The sequence below is a fragment of the Pseudophryne corroboree genome, chromosome 6, assembly GCF_028390025.1.
Source record: "Pseudophryne corroboree isolate aPseCor3 chromosome 6, aPseCor3.hap2, whole genome shotgun sequence".
Taxonomy (NCBI): domain Eukaryota; kingdom Metazoa; phylum Chordata; class Amphibia; order Anura; family Myobatrachidae; genus Pseudophryne; species Pseudophryne corroboree.
In genome coordinates, this window is record NC_086449.1 from 145,776,317 (window position 1) to 145,799,850 (window position 23,534).

At 46.1% G+C, this 23,534-nt stretch overlaps 1 protein-coding gene across 8 annotated transcripts in view; it reads left to right on the forward strand.

Moving 5' to 3' along the window:
• POLM (DNA polymerase mu) overlaps positions 1-23,534 on the forward strand; it is a 207,347-nt gene that overhangs the window by 84,912 nt on the left and 98,901 nt on the right. For all 8 annotated transcript variants that reach the window (XR_010180543.1, XM_063931979.1, XM_063931980.1 and 5 more), the window contains exon 10: positions 1,514-1,792. Coding sequence is in view for 7 of the 8 variants with exons in the window: in XM_063931979.1 (XP_063788049.1) it covers positions 1,514-1,792 (279 nt within the window). In the remaining variant the exon portion in view is untranslated. The remainder of the gene's footprint in view (positions 1-1,513; positions 1,793-23,534) is intronic.

Sequence of the window (23,534 nt, forward strand, 5' to 3'; positions counted from 1 at the left end):
CCCGCCCGGTTTGGAGCTTTGGTATAATCCCCATGGTCCTTACGGAGTCCCCAGCATCCTCTAGGACGTAAGAGAAAATAAGATTTTAAACCTACCGGTAAATCTTTCTCTCCTAGTCCGTAGAGGATGCTGGGTGCCCGTCCCAGTGCGGACATATTTCTGCATGACTTGTATATAGTTGTTGCTTACATAAGGGTTATGTTACAGTTAAGATCAGTCGCTGGCTGATACTGTTTTGTTTATACTGTTAACTGGTTGCGTATATTCCAGGTTATACGGTGTGGATTGTGTGGGCTGGTATAATTCTCGCCCTTAGATTAACAAAAATCCTTTCCTCGTACTGTCCGTCTCCTCTGGGCACAATTTCTCTAACTGAGGTCTGGAGGAGGGGCATAGAGGGAGGAGCCAGTGCACACCCATTCTATCCTAAAGTCTTTAGAGTGCCCATGTCTCCTGCGGAGCCCGTCTATACCCCATGGTCTTTACAGAGTCCCCAGCATCCTCTACGGACTAGGAGAAAAAGATTTACCGGTAGGTTTAAAATCTTATTTTCTCTTGAAGCATAAAGAGTAAGAGACACATTTAGAGTTGGCGGTACACCAGTTTGTCTGGTATAAGGTTCACATTTCTGTACGGCGTGTCCACAGCAAAATTGAATCCGTATGCAGATTTGTCCCTTTAAGCATGTGGCGTCAGAATGGTGATGGACAGGCGTTCTCCGAGTACCCTAAGGGCGTCCTGATTATATATAACATATACCCTGACGAGCCTCTGTGGAGTTGTATCTCTTACAGAAATTGGTTGATTCGTACACAAATACACCGTAATGGTGATCATCATAACACACTGTAGTATTAACTGCTCCATCTGTCCTTCATTCATTACTGGACTACTGCAGGAAATAAGAATGGTATTGTATTATGAAGAGGTGAACAGATGTTGGGGTGCTTCTGTTTAATTATATTTTATATGGCAAATCTGACTTTTATGTTTCTAAGTAATCACAAAGACAGTGTTCTCTCATTTTGTGTATTAGAAAATAATTACATTTATATTGTGTACAAATGGGATAGTAGGACTTTAACATTTATTACTAACACTGTTAAGCCGCGTCTATGTATATATAGCTGTAATATATACACATTTATATGCCTGGCGCATAGATTGCTGTCTGTCTTGCATCTTGAGATATAGTCGACTCAACATACGTACCTTTTATTTATGTTTGCATACAGTCAGTGTATGACACATGACGGCAGAGGCCACCTCTTCTGGGAGCAGGCATCTCGTAATGCTAGAAGTGTCAGCTGTATGACAACGGAAGTACTTTATTGTGGTGTGAGAGATTTGAAAAGCAGAGATGTTGAAACATGTGGAAGTTAGGATGGACTGTATTAAAGTTTCACTATTCTAAAGTCCACTTCCCTGTGATAGCAGCCAGAGAATACGTTTAGGGACAACTTCTCAGTTGGTTCTACTGTGCCTTTTAATAAAAAACCTTTTCTCATTGCAGGGTTTACTCTTGTACTACCGTATGAAGGAGCGATCTCGTACATCACACAGACTAAATGGGCATATGGATGGTCATGAAACCTGTTATGCTATCCTTGCCCTTCCAAGCAGTAATTTGGAGAAGTCCGAGGCTGAAGCAGTGGTTCCCGGTATGCCGTGTAGTACAGTTCCTTGTCCTGGTGGCGTAGATCCTCGCAGACGGAGAGCGGTTAGAGTTGATTTGGTCGTCACCCCTTTTGCAGAGTATCCATATGCCCTTTTAGGCTGGACAGGATCAAAGGTAAGTGGTAGTGTGTAATCTACAGTGGTAGGATAAGCTTATACCCTTAGGATAGATCAATTCATTGTTTTGATTTGGAGACGCATCTGTTTCTTAAGGGGCCCATACACTACCGCGACATGTCCGTCTGACATGTTGCGGGCGATCACCCCATGGCAGCCTCCCTGGGGGGCAGGATCGCCCAAGATACATCGGATGTAAAAGGACAGCATACGATGTATCTTTGGCGATCCTGGGTGATCCCAGCCATGCCTGTGGGGTCGGACCAGATTGAATGTGCAGCACATTCAATCTGGAGGATTCGATCCGATGCTCACGGGAACGCGTATTGGATCGGAAACGCCTCCAAAATGCCCGATTTCATCCGATATATCGGGCCGAATGCTCGAAATCAGATGAAATCGGGCTTTGTCGTCCTAGTGTATGGGGCCGTTAAGGTTTTCATTTGTTTTAATCAATCCAAGGAAGCTTTACATTGTGGTTGTGTTTTTGAGAATTAATTTAAATTAAGAAGTTAATTTGTTAGTGTAAAAGAATAAGGGGTTTATTTACTAACCTTGCAAAGGTTGTTTGCTTACAAACTGGATGGACTGTTACTTATTACACTGGTTTTGTACAAACTGTGAACGTACTGATGCAAATCAAATGTGGTGTGAGCTATATGGATGTTTGAGTATCAAGTGAACGTTACATACACTCGAGTTAGTAGCCAACAGATGTAGATATAGTGTTTTGCAGATGTAGCCATGTTCATCGTGGCTACATCTTGCCGCAATCACACCTTATTAGGCGCGCCCCATTTGCATGAATCAGAGCGGCAAACGGTGCAGCTTGGCACGGCTAGGTGTGCACGTTTAGCGCAGATGTAGCCACAATGAGTGTGGCTACATCTGTATTTCTGAAAAGAAACTTCTCTTTACCTCTGTAGGGGGTGAGGATATATCTTGTTGGTAGTCGCAGAATGAACATATGATCTCATACGACCCTTCAGTGTATTTTTCCTGTCTCTTGGTTGCGTGTGGAGTGTTTAGGTGTAATGTTTGTTCTTTGCTCCTCCATAGGAGCCATTGCTCTGGGATAGTATCCTATTCCCCTTAGTTTAGACCACCCAGTGTATGTATGTATGTCTATATGTCTATATGTCTATATCTCTGTATGTCTATATCTCTGTATGTCTATATCTCTGTATGTCTATATCTCTATATGTCTATATCTCTGTATGTCTATATCTCTATATCATGTCTTCTCTTCTTCCCCCTCGTCATTTTTTCTTGTCTCCTAATGAAGACTACAGTAGGGAAGTTTATTTTTGTTCTAGGAGTTACTTCAATAGTATTGCCCAGTTAAGCGCCTCCTGGAGTCGCAGTCTGTGGCAGGGGTGGTGCCTCGGGGAGAACATAAAGCAGAGCCAGATTCAGACCACATGGGGCTCTTTGAAAGATACCATTTTGGAGCCCCCCCCCCCCCCCCAAAAAAAAAAATTACATTCAAACAATCCGTAGAACAATATTTTTGTTCCTGATTGCGAGCAGCATCATAATAGTACCTTGGTGTGTGCAATCATGGCACATTCGCAGTCTACTAATCAGTCCGTTGTGTGAGCATCGGCATTGGGTACAAATCTGAATCGGGCCCTAGATTTTTTGAAAGTAGAATTTAAAACCTGTCTCATTTAATGTAGACCGACCACCCACATACAGTGGATGAAACCATTTTGTGTGTGCAAACATTTCTCATTCTATCCAATAACATCGCTTAACAACAGTGTCACTAGTCCCTGATAATTCTCAGACTTATTGGTTCAGGACCTTGTGTTTCTGGGACTGGACAGGATCTAGGTGTATAGATGAGTGTAAAGTAGACTGCAATTCCACCTTAGACAGAAGTTCAAAACTGTATTCTCTGGGCCTGGCTGAGGCAGGCAGTAGAGGCTGGGCTGAGGAGAGTGGAAAAGAGAGGCAAGTAGCAGACGCTGGACCGAGGTAGGTGTATAGGCAGCAGGGGCAGGAGTGCATTGAGAGCCAAGTGTGAGGGTGTCAGTAGAAATAGGAGGGGTATTATTAACAGGGAGAACCAGTCTTGGGTGAATAATCAGGTGTGGTGGGTATGGGTAGGAATTGTCGCAGTGACTCTTCTCACCTACGCTGCCTTGTCGTGTTCCTTGACCCGGTTTTATCTTTTCTTGTCGAAGAGATTGCCTATGTTGCCTCCCGGTAGCTGGTCTCTTCACACCCCTGTGCCCCGGGTCTCCGCACTCTTGTACTTCCGGCTTGTGGAGTGTGAGGTCATCCCCTGAAGCATGCTGTAGTTTGCATTAAATGCAGATGTGTCCACATACAGCTTTGCTATATACCGCCATGTATGGCACGGTTTTGCGTGCCATAGAATCAGATTTAGCCATGCCTTGTGTTTTTTCTCAATTTGCTTCTTTAATATGTTACTTTATACATATTCTATTATTGCAAACAAATTTTTTTTAAATCCATCCACTCGCTTCTCGTGAAAAACAGCTTAGCCGTGTTTTGCATTGTAAAGTTCAAATTATTTCTCTAATTATTTAAATGCCAGCGTTAATATATACTGCGGATGCAAGGCGCATCTTATTACCATATACGATAAAAGTGCGCTGAACGTCGCAGCCCTATATCCCTCAAGAGAAAGTAAGCAGTCGCACACATTGTAAGCTGAGGTCCAATGCTCAGATATATATACAGGTTGAGTCTCCCTTATCCAAAATGCTTGGGACCAGAGGTATTTTGGATTTGGGATTTTTCCGTATTTTGGAATAATTGCATACCATAATGAGATATCATGGTGATGGGACCTGAATCTAAGCACAGAATGCATTTCTGTTACATATACACCTTATACACACAGCCTGAAGGTAATTTTAGCCAATATTTTTTATAACTTTGTGCATTAAACAAAGTGTGTCTACATTCACACACTTCATTTATGTTTCATTTACACCTTATACATACAGCCTGAAGGTCATTTAATACAATATTTTTAATAGCTTTGTGTATTAAACAAAGTTTGTGTACATTAAGCCATCAAAAAACAAAGGTTTCACTATCTCACTCACTCAAAAAAGTCCGTATTTCGGAATATTTGGATATGGGGATACTCAACCTGTATATGATATTAAAAGGGTATGCATACGGTGCGTGGCCTGACTGGGTATGGAGTAGGACATGCATTCCTAGCTCCCCAGCCTTACTGATCCTGTAAAGCATCCTGCTGCTCGTGTGTATTTGCCCACCTGGCCCTGCCTAGCTGCATGAATGCTTGCTGGCCGTTCTGGGCTATATTTCAGTGTGCTCCTGAGTCCTGCGTCCCTGCAAGCTATACTTCAGTGTGCTGTGCTGATCCCGGCCTGCATGTGGCCAGCGCCATTTTGAAATTACTTGCAGTGACCCTGCGCCCTTCTGGAGCCGCCTGGCCGGTCTCAATCACCCACCCTTGACCGGAGGACGGCCCGTGGAGCCCTGCCGCTGTGCCCGCTCTTTGACCTGGATCCTCTCCCTCCTGATCCCTGGGTGACTGCTGTGCTGGCCGCGGGTCGCGGTTGGCGGCTTCTGACTGGCCTGGTCTCTCACCACTACTGCCTGCCCAGAGGGCGGAGGATCCCGCTGCTGTGTGTGCCCTGATCGTGGGCCTCCACCGTGTACTAGTCTGCCGGCTGAGACTGTGTGGCTGTGGGGTTCTGGCGGGCGCCATCTTGGGGTTGGCAGCTGGGGCTGCTTTCCACCTGCCTGCATCGCTCCTGAGCTGCTGAAAGTGGGGACTCTGCCTCTGCACTACCTGGGAGAGCTGGGCTGGATGGCTGCGAGTCCCTGTAGTGGGGACATAAATTCATTGACACTGCACTATCTCCTGGAGTCTGCTGGGAAATTTAGTTTTCTATCCCTTTGTTACAGTGCTGCCTGTCTCTGATATTGGAGGTCCCTGTCTCATCCCCCCCCCCCCCCATCCTCCTTACTCTGTGCTCCTGAGCTGTGTGTCACCCTGCTATAACACAAGTTGCCCTCTGCAGTCTGTATCTCTGAAGTGGCACCGCCACACTTGTGCCTCTCTTTCTACCTGTCCTGGGAATTATAACATCACCCTGGTTTCTTCGGTCCTGAGTTGTGAGCCTGATGGTCCGCAGGCGCCGTGCCTCCGCTGCGGCCCGATTAGCGCAATTTGCCCACGTGGAACGAACCCCGGTTCCCTCTGCATCCTCTTCAGCTGCTTCCTCCCCCTCCTCTCCCACTATGGCGGGGGTTGCTGAGGTTACCATGTCCCAAATTTTGCAAGCCATCACGGATTCTGAGAAGAGGCTCGCGGATAGGGTGGCGGAAGTGCACATGGATATTTCACTTATACGTCAAGATATGCAGAAACTCAGGGACAGAGTTGGGGAGACCGAGAACCGCATTTCTTCGTTGGAACACTCCTGTACACCTATCCCTGCCCGTCTCACTTCCCTGGAAACTGAGATGTCTGCGTGAAAGCTTAAATTGACTGACATCGAAGGACACCTTCGGCGAAATAATGTTCGCTTCGTGGGCCTTCCTGAAAAGGCGGAGGGGTCTCAACCGGAACAATTTCTGGAATCCTGACTACGGTCGACATTTGGAAAAGATTCGTTCACCCCGCAGTTTGCTGTAGAGAGGGCTCATCGAGTTCCTACTCGTCCTCTCCCACCAGGCGCACAGCCTAGGACCTTCATCGCCAAAATTCTTCACTATAAGGACAGGGATACTATTCTACGACTTGCTAGGATTAAAGGCCCGCTGGAGCATGGGGTGAGAGAGGGTGGTTGTGTTTCAGGACTTTTCGGCTGAAGTCCAGAAATCTCGCTCGCAATTTATGCAGGTTAAGCAGCGGCTTCGTGCTCTTCAGCTCCAATATTCCATGCTGTATCCTGCACGACTTCGGGTGGTGTCCGGTAATCATACACATTTCTTCGATACTCCGAGAGAAGCATCTGCCTGGATTGATCTTCAACCTCAACCTCCTGCTGCTCCACCCTGAGGGACTTTTTTATACTTATATATGTGTTTCTTATTTGCATATTGCGTTTTTCTGAGACCGTTTTCTTTTTGCCAGGGCTGGTGAATGCTTGGCATGGGCAAGTTTCTTTTGATGATAGGCTGGGGACTTCATGTCCTCAAGGTTATAGGGTTTAGTTGCCCCACGGATAGTTTATTTTAAGTTTATTGATTCTCTTCTAGAGTCAATCTAATGTTTGGGAATAGTTGTACCTATGTTTGGGTTGGTATGCAGGGAGGGGGCGGTTGGGTTTTGTTTTTCTTATCAATGTTTTTTGTATTTTTTTATGTGTTTTTATTGTGCTACTTTGCTCTGAAACTGCTGGATTATGGTTATTTTATTTTTGTGTGGGGGATGGCTGGTACCGCGCTGGAGTGCGGTTGGCTTACTGTTGCCATACTCGAATACTGTATGCTACTATGGTGAACGTTTTCTCATGGAACGTTAGAGGCCTTAATGATAGGGTTAAACGTTCCCTAGTTTTAAAGTATATTAAATCTCAAAATCCTGGATTGGTTTGTCTCATGGAGACGCATCTTATTGGTAGTAGTGTTCTTTCACTTAAAAAGCCTTGGTTGGGGTGGGCGTTTCACTCCACTTTCCATTCTAATTCCAGGGGTGTTTCACTGTTAATCCATAAAAGTTTGCATTTCGTTTGTACTAAGGTCCAAATTGATCCACTGGGATGCTATGTCTTTTTAGCTGGCACTATACACGGCTCCGCCTTTGTGTTACTAGCTATATATATATTACTCCTCCTTTATAAATCTGAAATTTTGGTGAAGGCCTGTGCCTTCATGCAGGAATTTCCCTCCGCCCGGCTATATGTATTGGTGACTTTAATGCTGTTTTGGATGAGGCTGCTGATAGATGGAGGCCTGTTACCCAACATGTGGCTCCTAGACCCACTGCTTTTGCCCGTCTGATTTCTGAACTTGGCCTAGTGGATGTCTGGCGCTTGCATAACCCCACAGACAGTTGTTTTTCCTGTTTCTCAGGCTCGTATGGGGTATTTTCCCGTATTGCTATGGCGCTGCTTACACGCTCCATACTCCCCTGTGTTTCCTCAGTGAGATAGTTATCACGTGGGATTTCTGATCACTCCCCTATATTGTTATCTATAGGTTTTGATATACCCAGGGGGGCATCATTCTGGAAGTTTAATCCTTTCTGGCTGACCCAGATGGGTGCAGCCTCCGAACTAATTGCTCTTTGGGAGGAGTTTTTCGCTAATAACCCTATTTGTGATAATGCTTTATTGATATGTGATGCTTATAAGGCTTTTCTTCGGGGTTCATTAATATCCAGAGTTGCCCAGCTGAAAATGTCTGATAGATGGCTTGAGGGGGAGCTGGAGAAGAGAATTGCGGAGCTTGAACAGACCTATTTGCGTAGTGGCCTCGCCGCGGATCGGGTGGAATGGCTGGTTGTCCATAAGCAGTTGACGGACCTACTCCTTGATAAATCCAAGATGAGTTTACTTTTCCGAGCCCATGATTTTTATATTCGGGGAGATCGTTCAGGAAGGTTTTTGGCCTACCTGGTGAGGCAGGAGTTGCCCCCCGTCACTGTGTATAGCATTAGGAGTGTGTCTGGTGTTGTATGCACTGACACCCCCTCTATAGCTTCTAGTTTCTACTCACACTTTTCAGATGTTTATAGATCCAAGGTGCAGTATACGTACTCAACATTGTCTGTCTAATTATTTCGATAAAATAGAGGTTCCTTCTCTAAGTCCTGAGTCACGACAATTTTTGGATGCCCCCTTTACGTTAGAGGAGATTAAAAATGCCATTATGTCTTTTCCCAATAATAAGGCCCCAGGGGTTGATGGTCTCCCTATCGAACTGTATAAGACCCATTTGGATTTTTTTGCCCCTGAACTTCTGTTATTTTTTTATTTTGAGTTGATGTTACGAGGTGGCATTCTTCCCCCATCTATGGCAGAGGCACTGGTGGTACTAATACCGAAGCCGGGTAAAGATCCCCTTCTTTTAGACTCGTACCGTCCTATCTCCCTATTGTCCACTGACATAAAAATTCTTGCCAAACTGTTAGCGCTTCGACTTAATACTGTGGTCCTGGAGCTAGTACATTGTGATCAAACTGGCTTTATGCCGGGCAGATCTACCACCATCAATCTCAGACGATTATTTACGTATATGCAGTTGGCGGGGGATGATTTGGACGGCGCGATTGTGGTTTCTCTTGATGCTGCCCGTGCTTTTGATTCCGTAGAATGGGTTTATCTCTGGGAGTGCCTTGCCAGATTTGGGGTAGGCCTGACCTTTTTGTCCTGGCTTAAACTTTTATATTCCTGTCCAGCTGCGAGAGTTGTAGTTAATGGTTTTACTACTGAATCTTTTTTTGTTGCAGAGGGGTACTCGACAGGGGTGTCCTCTGTCACCGCTGCTTTTTGCTCTTGCTGTGGAACCCTTAGCCTGTACAGTTAGAACCGCAGCGAATATAGCGGGCCTTTGGGTTGCGGGCCAGGAGGAAAAAATTGGGTTGTATGCAGACGACATGATTTTATTCTTAAAAGATGTATCCCCCTCATTGCCTGCCCTTTTGGAATTGCTATGGGAATTTGGGTTTTTTTTCAGGTATTTGTATCCCTGCCTCACAATTTTCGTTGATTTTCCGATATATTACTTCCTTTATCTGGGGTGCTAAGCGGGCACATATTGCATGTAAAACACTTAGTAGACCCAGAGCTGAGGGTGGTTTGGCCATGCCGGATATACGGTTATATTATTTGGCTGCACAACTTGTAGAACTTTATGAATGGGTTACTCCTGGGGAATATGGGAGCCTTCTGGTGGCTCTTTTAGACAGGGCTGGCCCACTCCTTTTCTCCATTGCAGTTTTTATTAGCTAATACTCCGCTGACCTCTCTCTCCCCCCCCCCCCCCCCCCCCCCCACCCATTGCTGCAGCAGGCTCATACGGTATGGTTGGCGGCTGAGAAGCTGCTGGGAGATCCCATGGTGGACCCCTGCTCTCCACTTTGGAACAATAGAAATTTCTCTGAGCTATTTAAAATGGAGGGTGGTTCGATTTGGACTTTATATGAGGTGACTGCAGTGGGGCTACTTTATCAGGATGGGGTACTCCATAGTTATGAGTATCTGTCCACTACATATGGTATCCCTAGACAATGTTTTTTCCGTTATTTACAGCTCAGGCATGCTCTGGCGGCACAGTTGCGGAGCTTTGCTCCACAACTTTCTGAATCCCCTGTTCATAAATTAATTCGTACTCCTCACTTCTCTCCTCCTCTGGATTGGATGGACTGCCCACCTTCAAGGCTAAATGGATGCATGATTTAGGTGAAATTGGTGAGGAGGATTGGAGTCATGTGTTGGGTTCCCCGCGTGCGGCCTCGGCGATTGCTAGATTCCAGCAAATACAGCTTTATATTTTACATAGGGTCTACTGGACTCCTTCTCGTCTGCTTAAATTTGGAGGCTCGACCTCTGATAGATGCCCAAAACGCTCTGCTCCGGCTGCTGGGTTCTGGCACTTGCTCTGGCAATGCCCGCTGGTGTATGCGTTTTGGGAGGATGTCACGACATCTATAGCCTGTACGGGTATTCGGATCCCATTGACTCCGCGTGTCTGTATATTTGGTCTTGATTTAAGAGACTGCCTCCCGCTTCACTCCTGCCTTTGTGAATATTGCCCTGGCATTGGCCCGGGTGTGTATCGCTCGTACCTGGATAGCTCATGCTCCTCCATCATCTGCTGAATGGGTTGCCCTTGTAAACTCTACCCTTTCCCATGAACGATTTATGTACATTAAACGTAATTCTCTATTGAAATTTGATAGGATTTGGGCTCTTTGGAGTAACTCTCCATACTCTATTGTCCCGCCTTAAATAATGAGTATGTGTGTCGGCAGTGGTGTACTGCTTTGGGTACGGCCCGGCTCCCTTCCCTTCATTCTTCTCTTATGTATTCTAGCACGATATTTGATCCTTATTTTCATTCTTCTGTATCTGTTTTAATACGTTCTGAGGAGTGGATGTGACTGTGTCCTATATCCACATAATGTAATTAATGTGTAGAGGAACTACTTGCAAAGCACAAATTTGATCTTGTAATGTTTGAATTTTTTGTTTGTTTTTTCTTGTTTTTCTCTTGCAAAACAATAATAGTTGATTTAAAAAGGGTATGCATACAATATAACATATGTACAGTATATAATTCAGTTCTAATATGTGTATATATATGGTTACAGAGTTACAATTACACAAGAAGCAGTTGTAGTTACATAGGGATCAGTTACAGCCAGCATACTTCACCCTGTCCCTCAATGCACAGTCCTCTTCATCTTTTTAATCTGCACCAACAGCAACTAACAGAGCTTCCTGGGTGAGGGGAAATACCTATATATTGTGTATTGGGGGAGGTACGTGTCTGGGGCTGAGTCTTCTATTATTGGTCCAGGGGAGGGGGAGGTCTCATTCATGATGTGTTATTGGTCAGTTCATATGCAAGCAACGTCCAGTTTGATGATGCAATTATAGGGGTTAGCCACTGGTTTCTTTCGGCACACATGCTGTCTTTAAGGAAATCCCTTGTTCACTTTAGAATGTGGCTTCATATTCATACTTTTAATCATAACTAATCGTTGCTATGTGCTACAATCTACCCATAGCTATCAAATTAACACACACATTTAATACAAAATGATGCTAAACATGTTTTGTCTGTGTTGTATGAATATGTTGTATATGTCTTTGTGGCTTCTCCGTGCGAATGTGTATGCTACCGTGTATGCGCAAAACACACACTGCGTGTATGTGCACGCACAGAGATCCATCTGTTTGGCGTTTGTAATCTCTTTGACTTCGACAGTCTACCCTTTGACAGTAGACCATAACGGTCATAACTGACACACTAAACATAATTACAAAAAAAATATTTCAAACAATAATTGGTGACCTAGACACACGTATATGTATTTATTTCACAAATCAGACATTGACTATAGTTGGGGAAGACAGGGAGGAGGACGGGACATCCTCTATATGTACTCGGCGGTCACTGGACCACTGGTTGGGTGTGGGACGACATTCAACCTATAGAGTATGCTGGGACAGTGCTATGGCCTATGATGTCTGATTTGAACGAACGTTGCACACATACATGTACTTAAGTCTTTGTGCACTGATGTTCGGATTCGATAGAGGTTTTGCTGGGTAGAGGGAGAAAACGCAAACAAATCGTGAAAGAGACACATCCTATCACTCCCTGAACATTGTTTTCATTCCTGGATCGTATGCTAGGTCTGTTTCATCATTGAACAAGGGTTATTATTTCAGGTGGTGTCCTTCCTAGATAACATAAACCTTCGGAGTTCGGGGAGAGCCACTCATAAACTTTTCTTCCACATATATTAATGAGCTCTTGATCTGCTATGTGTGAATAGCCATTGTCTGATTGTTCCTGATTAACTCCCAATTTACTGATTTCCTGAAATTGGTGAGATTTAAACATACCAGGGATTTAACTATGGTACTGGTGGATCTTAAGACTAGGGGGTCTATGGGTGCGTGGCCTGACCTGCATCCTGAGAAGATGTGCCTTGCATGAGCTCCTGCCGGCCCTGCATTTAAAGTGCATATATCTCCGGCTTTCCCCTCTGATTTTCCCCCCTGACAGGTACCCATCGCGTCCAGGACCCAGGGAGGCTGGAGAGGTGCCCCCTGGCACTGTTTTAAAGCTGAGGCCTACGCCTCGTCCCGAAGCCGGGACCTCGAGTCTGGGGCCTACCCGGGCGTGGGCTCCGGGACCCCTGGCAGCTCCCCCCTACCTCCAAACCGGCTCACTCAAGGCCCCTCTCCTGCCCCAGACCATCGGGGACGGCGGCGAGGATCAGGATCTCGCTCCCTGCCCTCCGGAGCCGCGGCTGCGGCCTCCTTGTTCCCGCACCCATCCCGGCGGCGGGCATCTTGCTACACCCGACCCGCCGGTCGACTGCACACCCCCGACCCCACGGGCCTGACCTGCTCCCCCTGAGACCTCCTGCCACATAAATACCCCCTCCGTGGGGAAAACGAGGGGTCTGCTGCCCTTTTTGAAGCCCCCGGGAGTTGAGGACTACACCAGCACTGGGATTCGGGGCCTAAATTAGCTGCACACACCCGCCTGCTGAGCCCTGCCAGTGTGGAGGCCTGTTAATAGCCACCTATCCCCCCTTGCAGCTGTGGATGGACTGGCTCCTACTCTGTGCTCCCTCCTCATACTCCTCGACCCTGCACAGTACCGTGGGAATATCCCTGGAGGGGTGAGTGTTTGCCCAGGGGGGCACTGTCTGCCCGACCCCTGTGACGCTGTGCTGCTGGCTGTTGTCTGGGTACCTGGCTCCCCCTCTCCCTTGCTCGCTGGAGACCTGCCCCTTGGGCACTGCTGGAGGGTGATGACCGGATGCCGGGCCTCTGGTGATGCCGTTCTTCTGATGTAGTCCAGACCGTTTACACACCACCACCTTTGGCCTCTATGCTTACCTAACCTTTCACCATATATATTCTCCGGGATCCATCGCTTCTGAATGCCGCCGAAAAAGGTTAAAGAGGTGCTCCCTCCTAGAGTATCTCTTCTGTCTCCGAAAGCGGCGCCTGCCCCCTCTACTGCACGGAAGTCCCAAATAGCCACCTCTGCGACAGACCCTCCCTGCAGTCCTGCTACTGTCCCGGGGTTTGACCCGGAATCCGACGCCCCTCTCACGGTCAAAACTCTGTATCAGGCTCTATCAGCGTTTAAAACAGAGCTGACTCAAGATCTCACAGCGGCTGTCCGAGAGGTTAAGTCGGAATTGCATGCTATAGGGGAACGCACAGATCATCTGGAACGGAAAGTCGAGGAATTGGTCTCGTCTCACAACGACCAAATAGCGGCTCATGATCAACAGCAGAATGACCTTGAGGCGTTTAAACTCAAGATTGCGGATATCGAGGACAGATCTCGGCGCAATAATATCGAGATCCGAGGCATTTTCGACTCCGTGCAAAATTCCGAGCTGGAAGATTACGCCACCGCGTTATTTAGGAAGCTCTTGCCCAGGGCTGACCCCAGGGAGCTGTTTATAGACAGGATCCATAGACTACCTAAACCACGCTCGGTCCCCCCCTCGCTCCCGCGAGACACGCTCATGAGAGTGCACTTCTTCACGACGAAAGAACGCATCCTAAAGGCGGCAAGAGACTCGGATTCTGATGCGCTTGGTGGATTACAACTTTCCGGATTTCTCGGCTTTGGCTAAAAGACGATCGTTTATCCCTGTTACCCTGGCGCTCCGTGACCAAGAGATAAATTATCGATGGGGTTTTCCGGTAAAGCTCATCTCGTATGAAAATAAATCCTACACAGTTGCCTCATTGGAAGCTGGAGTCAAGCTGCTATCTGAGTGGGATATTCCTGTCACGATGCCGCCTGGATCCAAGAAACAGTCAACCCTTCAATCGGAGTGGTTCGTCGCCTGAAGTCGTCACTGTAAACTTGGACTTTGAATATGGACGTTACGCTGTACCGTTGTAACGGATGGGTCTTAGCTATTCGTCTTGACGCTGTCACGTGAGTCACCCTGTTAGCAGTTGTACTGCTGGAGTCCCGGCTCCGTGCTCATGGTTTAGTTCATTAGTTCATGCGTATATGTTCTCTGTTGTCTTTACATGGTTGGTAGGCATATTTGTATCTGTACATGTCTCTTTTTTTTTTTTCCCCTCAACTAGGTTCATAGGTGGTGGTGGCGTTAGGCCACATGTTCCCCCCCGTTAATGTACTACTGCATTTTTTTGCTTTCCTTGCAGTAGTTATACCGACCCAATGCACTGGGTCGTTTTGGTTTGTTCTTCCCCTTTCTTCCCCCGTTATTCCCTCTTTCCCCCCCCCCCCCCTCTCGCAACACTCTAACTATATGAGACAAAACCATTTCTTATATGTATACCGAAATATCTCGCCACTCATGGCGTGCTTTAGATCGTCTCGATGCTCCAGGTTCTGTCCATGAACGTTAAGGGGTTAAACTCCCCTAATAAGCGAAGGTTAGCATTGGACTATTTTGCTAGGCACAAGGCAGATGTTATTGCGCTGCAAGAGACGCACTTTTCGTCCTTAGCGCCCCCTACGTTTAAAGACCACAGGTTTCCTATCGGTTATTTTGCAAACGGCCCTTTTAAGAGGAATGGTGTAGCTATATTGTTTAAATACTCTGTCTCCTTCACTTTACACTCCCAGGTTGCCGATAAAAATGGCCCTATCTTATCTTGAGTGGCCTTTTAAATGACAAACCGGTTACCTTTGTTTCAGCTTATGCCCCTAACTCAAACCAAGTGGCCTTTTTACGTAAACTGTTTAGTTATCCAGAGGAACCGTACAGGCTCGCTCCTCCTCATGGGGGACTTCTGGTCCTTGTCCCTAGGTTGGACAGGTCTCCCAGGCCCTCCCCTTCCCCATTAGCCTCCTCTAACGCCCCATCCTTAGCCTTCCGCAATCTCCTGGCTGAATTTGACCTCTACGATATTTGGCGAGTGCAAAACCCTACGGGCCGTGAGTACACATACTATTCTCCCGTTCACAACTCCTATTCCCGCATTGATTTTTTGTTTTCTGATAAATGGACCCTCCAATTTACTAGATCCGCGGATATCCTTCCAATAACCTGGTCAGATCACGCCCCGCTGTTTCTTAAATGGGATCTTAATAGTCAGCATGCCCCGCTTCGACCTTAGAGACTCTTCCCTCACCTACTGGCCAACCCCGTATCTAAAAAAATTATAGTAGACAGCATCATGTCCTACTTGTAATTTAATTCTCCTTCAGACACGTCCACACTGAACATCAACAACGCTTGAATGATTTGGAGCGTAAATTAAAGGAACTGGAGGAGAAAAATCAAGCTCGACCCTCGAGATCCCTTCAGAAAGAGTTAGCTGATATTAGGTCCCAGCTTCAGACATTGCTTATGGTGCGTACCCAGGCCTCATTAAACAGGATGCGTCAGAAATTTTACCTGGCGGGGAATAGACCGGGAAAATTGCTTGCTCGTAAGCTTAGAGCGCAGCAAGCTAGGAATAGAATTAAGCTTATTATGTCCCCAACAGGTGCCAAAATATCTAACCCTTTGGAGATATCAAATCAGTTTGCGGACTTCTATTCCCAACTTTATAATCTCTCGACTGACCCTTCTACCCCTCAGCCCACTCTTCCCACTATCTACCGACGACCAATTAGAAGTGCTGAATGCCCCCTGGTCCACCACGGACACGTTAAGGGCGATTAAATCCCTCCCTAAAGATACAGCGCCAGGCCCAGATGGCTTTATTAAATGATTTTTATGTTTCACTCCAGGACCTCCTGGATCCATCCCTGGTAACAGTTTATAATGAAATCACTTCTCAGGGCACTCTCCCAACGGAGATGCTGGAGGCTCGCATTGTCACGATCCCTAAACCAGGTAAGGACTTGACTTCTTGCCAGAACTACCGCCCCATCGCGCTATTAAACGGAGACATTAAAATATATGCTAAATTAATAGCTTACCGACTGAACGTCCTCCTTCCCTCCTTGATACACCCCGATCAGGTCGGATTTATCCCTGGTCGACAAGCGTCTGCTAATACTCGTAGGGTATTTAACCGCGTAGACTCCATAGCCCGTGAACAGGGCCTCCTCCTGTTATCCTTAGATGCGGAGAAGGCTTTCGACCGCATAAACTGGACCTACATACGGGAAGTATTATTGAAATTTGGCTTCCGCGACCGTATCCTGTCATTCATACTAGCCCTGTATAGCTCGCCCTCGGCCCGGGTCTTTAGTAATGGTTTTCTGTCTTCCCCCTTCCCAATTTACAATGGCACGCGCCAGGGCTGCCCCCTCTCCCCTCATTTTTGTCCTGGCGATTGAACCTTTGGCAGCTAAGATTCGGGCGGACCCACAGTTTCCAGGACTCCAACTCGGCACCGTCCCCCATAAACTGTTTATTTGCAGATGATGTTCTTTTATTTGTAACCGACCCCTGCGCCTCACTCCCTCATTTACACAATATTTTAGATAGGTACTCTGCAGCGTCCTACTACAAATTAAACACAACTAAAACGGACGCCCTGCCTATTAATCTCGCTCATTCCATGGCCCCTTTGCGTACTAAATACCCCTACAATTGGCAGACAACCTCGAGAAAGTATTTGGGTATCCATATCCCCCCATCCTCTTCTGTATTGGACGTTAACCTCCCCCCTTTACTGACTGCACTACAATTGTCCACCAAATCGTGGCTCAATTATGAGATATCATGGCTGGGCCGCCTGGCCGCCTTTAAAATGTCGTTGCTTCCCAAATTAATGTTTCTGTTTCGCACAATCCCCTTTGTCTTCCCCAAGAAATATTTAGATAAGGCTACTACTATCCTCACCAATTATGTCTGGTCTTTGCGACCGCCTAAATTGTCCCGCGCCAGGATGTCATTACCTAGGAGAGTTGGTGGCCTCGACATGCCTAACCTTTCTCTATACCAAGAAGCTTGCCTCTTGGCTCAGATTAAAGCTCTTACTAGTGATGCCCATTCGGAGTGGATGTGTTTGGAGGGACTAACCTGCCCCAGGTTCCCCTTGAGGGATCTTTTTTGGCTACTTAAATCTATGCGACCTTCGGATCTACGCCTTCTCCCCTCAACCCGAGCCACTCTACAGGTATGGGATAAACTGACCATCGGCTCATCTTCTCCCTTTCATACCTTGCCTCGAATTTCCCTTCGCACAGTAACCGCCCTAATCTTGATTTGACAGGTTGGCGTTCCAAGGGGATCGGTCTACTGGGAGACCTGTTCAATGGTCCCGTGCTTAGCTCCTTCTCTACCATCCAAGAACGCTTTGCTTTACCTGAATCTGAGAGGCTTAGATACTATCAAATACAACATTGGTGGAACAGCCTCCACCTTACCCCCTCCCCATTGCACCCTACTATGTCTCAGGTCCTGGGTCGTCTTTCTAAGGATGCTTCTGCAGGTGAGATCTCCTTTTGGTACAAGACACTACTAGCATTAGTTCCCGTTCTTAAAACTAGAGCCCAAATCAGGTGGGAGGTGGATATTGGCTGTACCCTTACCGAACCCCAATGGCAACACATTTTTATGTCATCCTTTACTATGTCTAAATGCCTAAATCATTCCGAGATGCACGTCAAGTTATTGCATAGGTTATATCTCACACCCGATAGGTTGCACACGATTTGGCCTGCATGCTCGAAGTTTTGCTGGCATCTCTGCGGCGAGGTGGGCCATCTTTTTCATATTTTTTGGACCTGCCCCTCTATTAAGTTGTACTGGGTTGAGGTGTTTGGGCTGATAAATAAAGTACTTGGACTCACTCTGTCCCCCACCCCCCTCATTGCTTTACTAAATGTCTACCCGCGCACCGTAGGTGCTAATTTACAATGTTTTAGGTCATATTTGCCTTGCAGCCCGTGCGGCCTTAGCTCAGAATTGGAAACAATCCATACCCCCTCCCCCTTAATGAAAGTCATACATAAAATTCAGAAGCAATTCTTGATGGAGACTGAGTGTATGCCTTACTCCCTTTCTGCAAAGTCCCCTCTAGTGCGCTGGAAGTAGGGAAGCCAATCATAGCTGGAAGCCTTGGCTGCTTTTTACCACGGAGGGTGAGGGAGCCAACTTAGTACGGCGATCCTCCTCCCCGGACATTCACCCTCACACCCTTCCCCTAGATGGAGACACCTCCTCTTCCTGAGCCTGGGGTCGCTCGGTGCTCTTGGTTGCAATTTGCATTATAGTGGACTCAGTGTTTCTTTTTCTTTTTTTCCTTTATTATGTACCCCTCACTACATTACGTCCATTGTACTTCTTCTGATACACATGTTTGATCGATTTTGAAATGTATGTATAAGTATACATATTGTCTCTCCTATGTTTTTACTGCTCCCCCTCCCCCCCCCTCCCCTTTTCTTCTTTCTGTACCCCTGTTTTGCATAACAAAAATCTGAATAAAAATTATTGATGTTAAGACTAGGGGGTCTAGTTATATTATATTCCTTGTCCACCTGTTCCCCCTCCCCTTTCCGTGTCATTCAAGTACCTCAGCTAACTTTCTAAAGAATATGGCACTAATCCTGCATCATTTTGTCTTCGAGGTACCTGTGAGCACATCCAACATTCCGTTTAGTTTAAGACCTTACCCACTAGTGAGTGGTAATCACTCAAGGGATGTCTGTCAAATGCTGCCTTATTGCTAGACTGACCTCTCTGGATGCACTCATCTTCAATTATGGGGTCACAATAACTACAAAATACAGTATTCCTCAGACAATAGCCTATCACGTTAACTCCGAACTCCGTAACTACTATACCTTTGATTTTCTCTGGCTTTAACAAAGTGATAGGCTGCTCCTGGGATCCTATAAAGACATCACTCCTTTCTCCAGAACCAGTTCCAGTCCCACTCTCGACTCCTCATGAAAACCTCACAAAAATAGAATGTCCTGAAAAAAATGTTTGTCAACGGGGAAAAAAGAAAGATGGAACAAAACAAATCTTATAGCAAATCCGTTACTACGACTGGTCTTTCTGTAATCCTTTAGTACGCTCAGGTAGTGTTCAACAGTGCCGCCTCTCAGTCTTCACGGAACAGATTCTTTTGTGATATTTCTGCGATTTCACTCCCTTTACGAGTTCCTTCTGGACTAACGACTTTCCTGCGATGGGAATTCGTGGACGCAAGTCTCTTTCTCGGCTACTTTCACTGAAATCGTGCTGTCAACAACTTGGTATGGTCCTACCCACCTGTCTATTAGGCAACCTGAGTGTGAGAACAATCACACAGTCTCTTGGTTTACAATCAAGACAATTAGTAGTTGGCATATCAGGAATCAACAGTTTCAAGTTCTTTTGTTAAGTTCTCAAATGCTGGCTCATCTCTGTAAGGTACTGTACTGTCGCCTCATTGGTGTATTTCTGATCATGGTGCATGCGGATCGATCATGACATGAGGTTGTCTTCCAAAAAGCAAAACAAAACTTTCAGAGGGTGATTCGTTAAGTGGGAATCTGGGAGTGGTTCTGATGCTACATAACACTAGTGGCAGTGTCTATGACCACAATAGTCCAGTTTCAAGCTATCACTCTGCTCCTACTCCTAGGGATACCATATCTACACACAAGTTTCTGCACAATTTTCTTTGCGGTAAACACAGCAGTATTTGTGGCGGTAGGAAATGCCTCTACCCAGCTTGAGAAAACACCAGTGCACACCAATACATATTTCAAATTCCTACAGGATGTTAACTGTACGTCGATTTGTATTACCTGAAAAAGGTCCGTCTGCAGGAAGACTATGGGATGGCTCTGTCGGTGCTACCTTACCAATTGTTCTTCATGCAAGTAAGACAGGTCATTGCTTTCCTGCTTGCCTGAGAAGAGAACCCTGGTACATGCCAGTAAGCTCTTACCAATTTGCACATACCTTCCTTACCCTAGGTGAGTCAGACCATGTGCCGCCTCAGCTAGGCTTGGGAGATACGCCCTGGGGGCCACTGGCTTACCTTGTCCATCTCTCCAGAGTCCTGAGGACTCCTGACCATACCCCTTCGCCTTCCAGACCTCCTTTTCCTGTAGGGAACACAATTTGCATCTCTGTATCTCAATTTAATTGTTGTGTGTTTGCAATGTAGAGTAAAAACATCTCTAGAGGAGAGAGAGAGAAAAAAAAAAATCAGGTCTGCGTTCACCAACGGGCTGTCACTTATGTCTGGTCTTGTAGTAAAGGTCTGATTCAGATATTCCACACAATCATGCGCATCAGTGTTCATACAAAATTTTCCTTCACCAGTATTCTCCTCCTCCACCCTTTGTGCATGACAAGGCACACTGCAGTAATATACTGGCATCATCCGTGACGGCTCCCTTTTTGTTCTGAGACATACTGGGTTCAGGCAGAATTTTGAAGGACCAATACGGCATGTGGTGTATGAACTGTCAAATCATGTACCAGTACTAAGTCCTAGGTATTTTACCTTTGTCCTACACAATTGCAGTTTATCCTTTGAGACCTTGTGTCCTGTCAGGAAGAGGTGAAACAGAAACCGTTTCGTATCTGCCAGGGATGACTCAAATGAATCGGCGCACAACAAGTAGTCATCAACATATTGTATCAACACCGACCCATTCTCATGCTGAAAGGACTGTAAACAGTCATGTAGGGCTTTGGAGAAAATACTCAGGCTATCACTTGAAACCTTGGGAGAATCTATTGTTGTTGGGTTATCTGCGCACTGAGATCCTAATGTGTGGACGAGCTGCTAACGCTTGTAGGCGACCAGACTACAGATTGCAGAAATATTTGAATTGTAGTGTAGCGCTCAGTCCTAGCTACTAGTTTTGCTTGCCTAAGTAAAATAAGTGTTATCTGTGAGTACCCTTATGTTAATTATAACCAATTATATTTAATAAGGTGATAGCTCTTGTATGGTATATACTGTAGTCTCACAGATAAATCATGATATGTTTCCCAAACAAACTGTTCACATATATCTCATAAATGACAAGTTTTATTGCGATAGGGATAAAGAAAGTGATTAGGGAGTTGTTAATAAACTCTTTGTCTGTAAGTTCACTACTTATGTGCTGCAGCTTGCGGCGTCCCGCACAGCTGCTGATAGTCTTTTTGTTTGTGGTAAAAGTCCAAATTCCGTGTTGAAATCCGAGGTGTATTGCAAACATAAACACAGTCTTTTGATGTCTTCACGGTAGGAGTGTTTTAGGGTTAAGCAGGGATAAAGTAGGTTGCTCCGTACTGGTCTTTCTCTCTAGTCTCAGCTTCTCAAGGTGTGTCATGGTACAGACACGCCTGGAAGCTAGAGGGTTCGAGAGGCTGACCTGCCTAGGGTGAGGGGGACACTCGGTCAGCGCTCTACGGAGCAGCTTCACGAGTGACACCCGCCGCATACGGAGACTCACCTTCTGTTTTCTCCTGTTTCCCCGCCGCACACCGTCACTGGCTTCTTCTCCTGGTCTTCCGTCTGTTGCTAGGCAACGTAGTTGGTTTCCGGGTTTCCCCGATCACGTGACCGGGTCTTTGCTTCGTGGTCAGCGCTTGTTGAGGTCTTGTGTATTTCGGTTTTGGGTTGTAGTTTTAAAGCTCCAACGCGTTTCAGCCTCTAGGGCCTTCCTCTGGGAGTAGTGGATACTACCTGGAAACCAACTACGCTGCCTAGCAACAGACGGAAGACCAGGAGAAGAAGCCAGTGACTGTGTGCGGCGGGGAAACAGGAGAAAACAGAAGGTGAGTCTCCGTATGCGGCGGGTGTCACTCGTGAAGCTGCTCCGTAGAGCGCTGACCGAGTGTCCCCCTCACCCTAGGCAGGTCAGCCTCTCGAACCCTCTAGCTTCCAGGCGTGTCTGTACCAGGACACACCTTGAGAAGCTGAGACTAGAGAGAAAGACCAGTACGGAGCAACCTACTTTATCCCTGCTTAACCCTAAAACACTCCTACCGTGAAGACATCAAAAGACTGTGTTTATGTTTGCAATACACCTCGGATTTTAACACGGAATTTGGACTTTTACCACAAACAAAAAGACTATCAGCAGCTGTGCGGGACGCCGCAAGCTGCAGCACATAAGTAGTGAACTTACAGACAAAGAATTTATTAACAACTCCCTAATCACTTTCTTTATCCCTATCGCAATAAAACTTGTCATTTATGAGATATATGTGAACAGTTTGTTTGGGAAACATATCATGATTTATCTGTGAGACTATATACCATACAAGAGCTATCACCTTATTAAATATAATTGGTTATAATTAACATAAGGGTACTCACAGATAACACTTATTTTACTTAGGCAAGCAAAACTAGTAGCTAGGACTGAGCGCTACACTACAATTCAAATACTTGGGAGAATCTAGTCCATGTATTGTACCCCCTTTGTGAACACCATCATGGTTGGTCCACCCAGATCAAGTGGAATTCAATCCAGGCAGACAGGCTACAGACACCACTAGGAGAACTATAGACTTGGAAAACTGCATACGCGCTCAAATTCCCATCGATCAGTTGATGCAGAAAAGGCATTTGAACGTATTTCTTGGTCATTCACATATGAGACGCTTAGAGCTATGGGTTTTTCTAGCTAGTTTACTAGCCTTATACCATTCACCATCAGCCACAGTCACGGTTAACCAAATGATTTCTCTACCTTTCAGGATTGCCAAAGGTACAAGGCAGGGTTGCCGTCTTTCTACCTTTAAAACTCATTCTGATCGTGGAACCCCTGGCAGCGAGGATTCGCGGCAATACTAACATTGATGGAATACGAGACTGTTCTTCTGAACACAATCGCCTTGTATGTTGACGATGTTCTTATTTCGTTAGCTAACCCAACCCAGTCCTTTTTGCTGTGATCTATATTCTCAATTTGGGATATAAGACGAACACTAGTAAAACAGGTCTTAAACTTCTATACTTCTAATTCAGTTAAATCTTCTCTGGAAGATACATACCCACTTCGCTAGCACACAGAAGATAAAATACCTAGGTATTTCTCTTATGTCCTAGAGGATGCTGGGGACCCCGTAAGGACCATGGGGTATAGACGGGCTCCGCAGGAGACATGGGCACTATAAAGAACTTTAGAATTGGGTGTGCACTGGCTCCTCCCTCTATGCCCCTCCTCCAGACCTCAGTTAG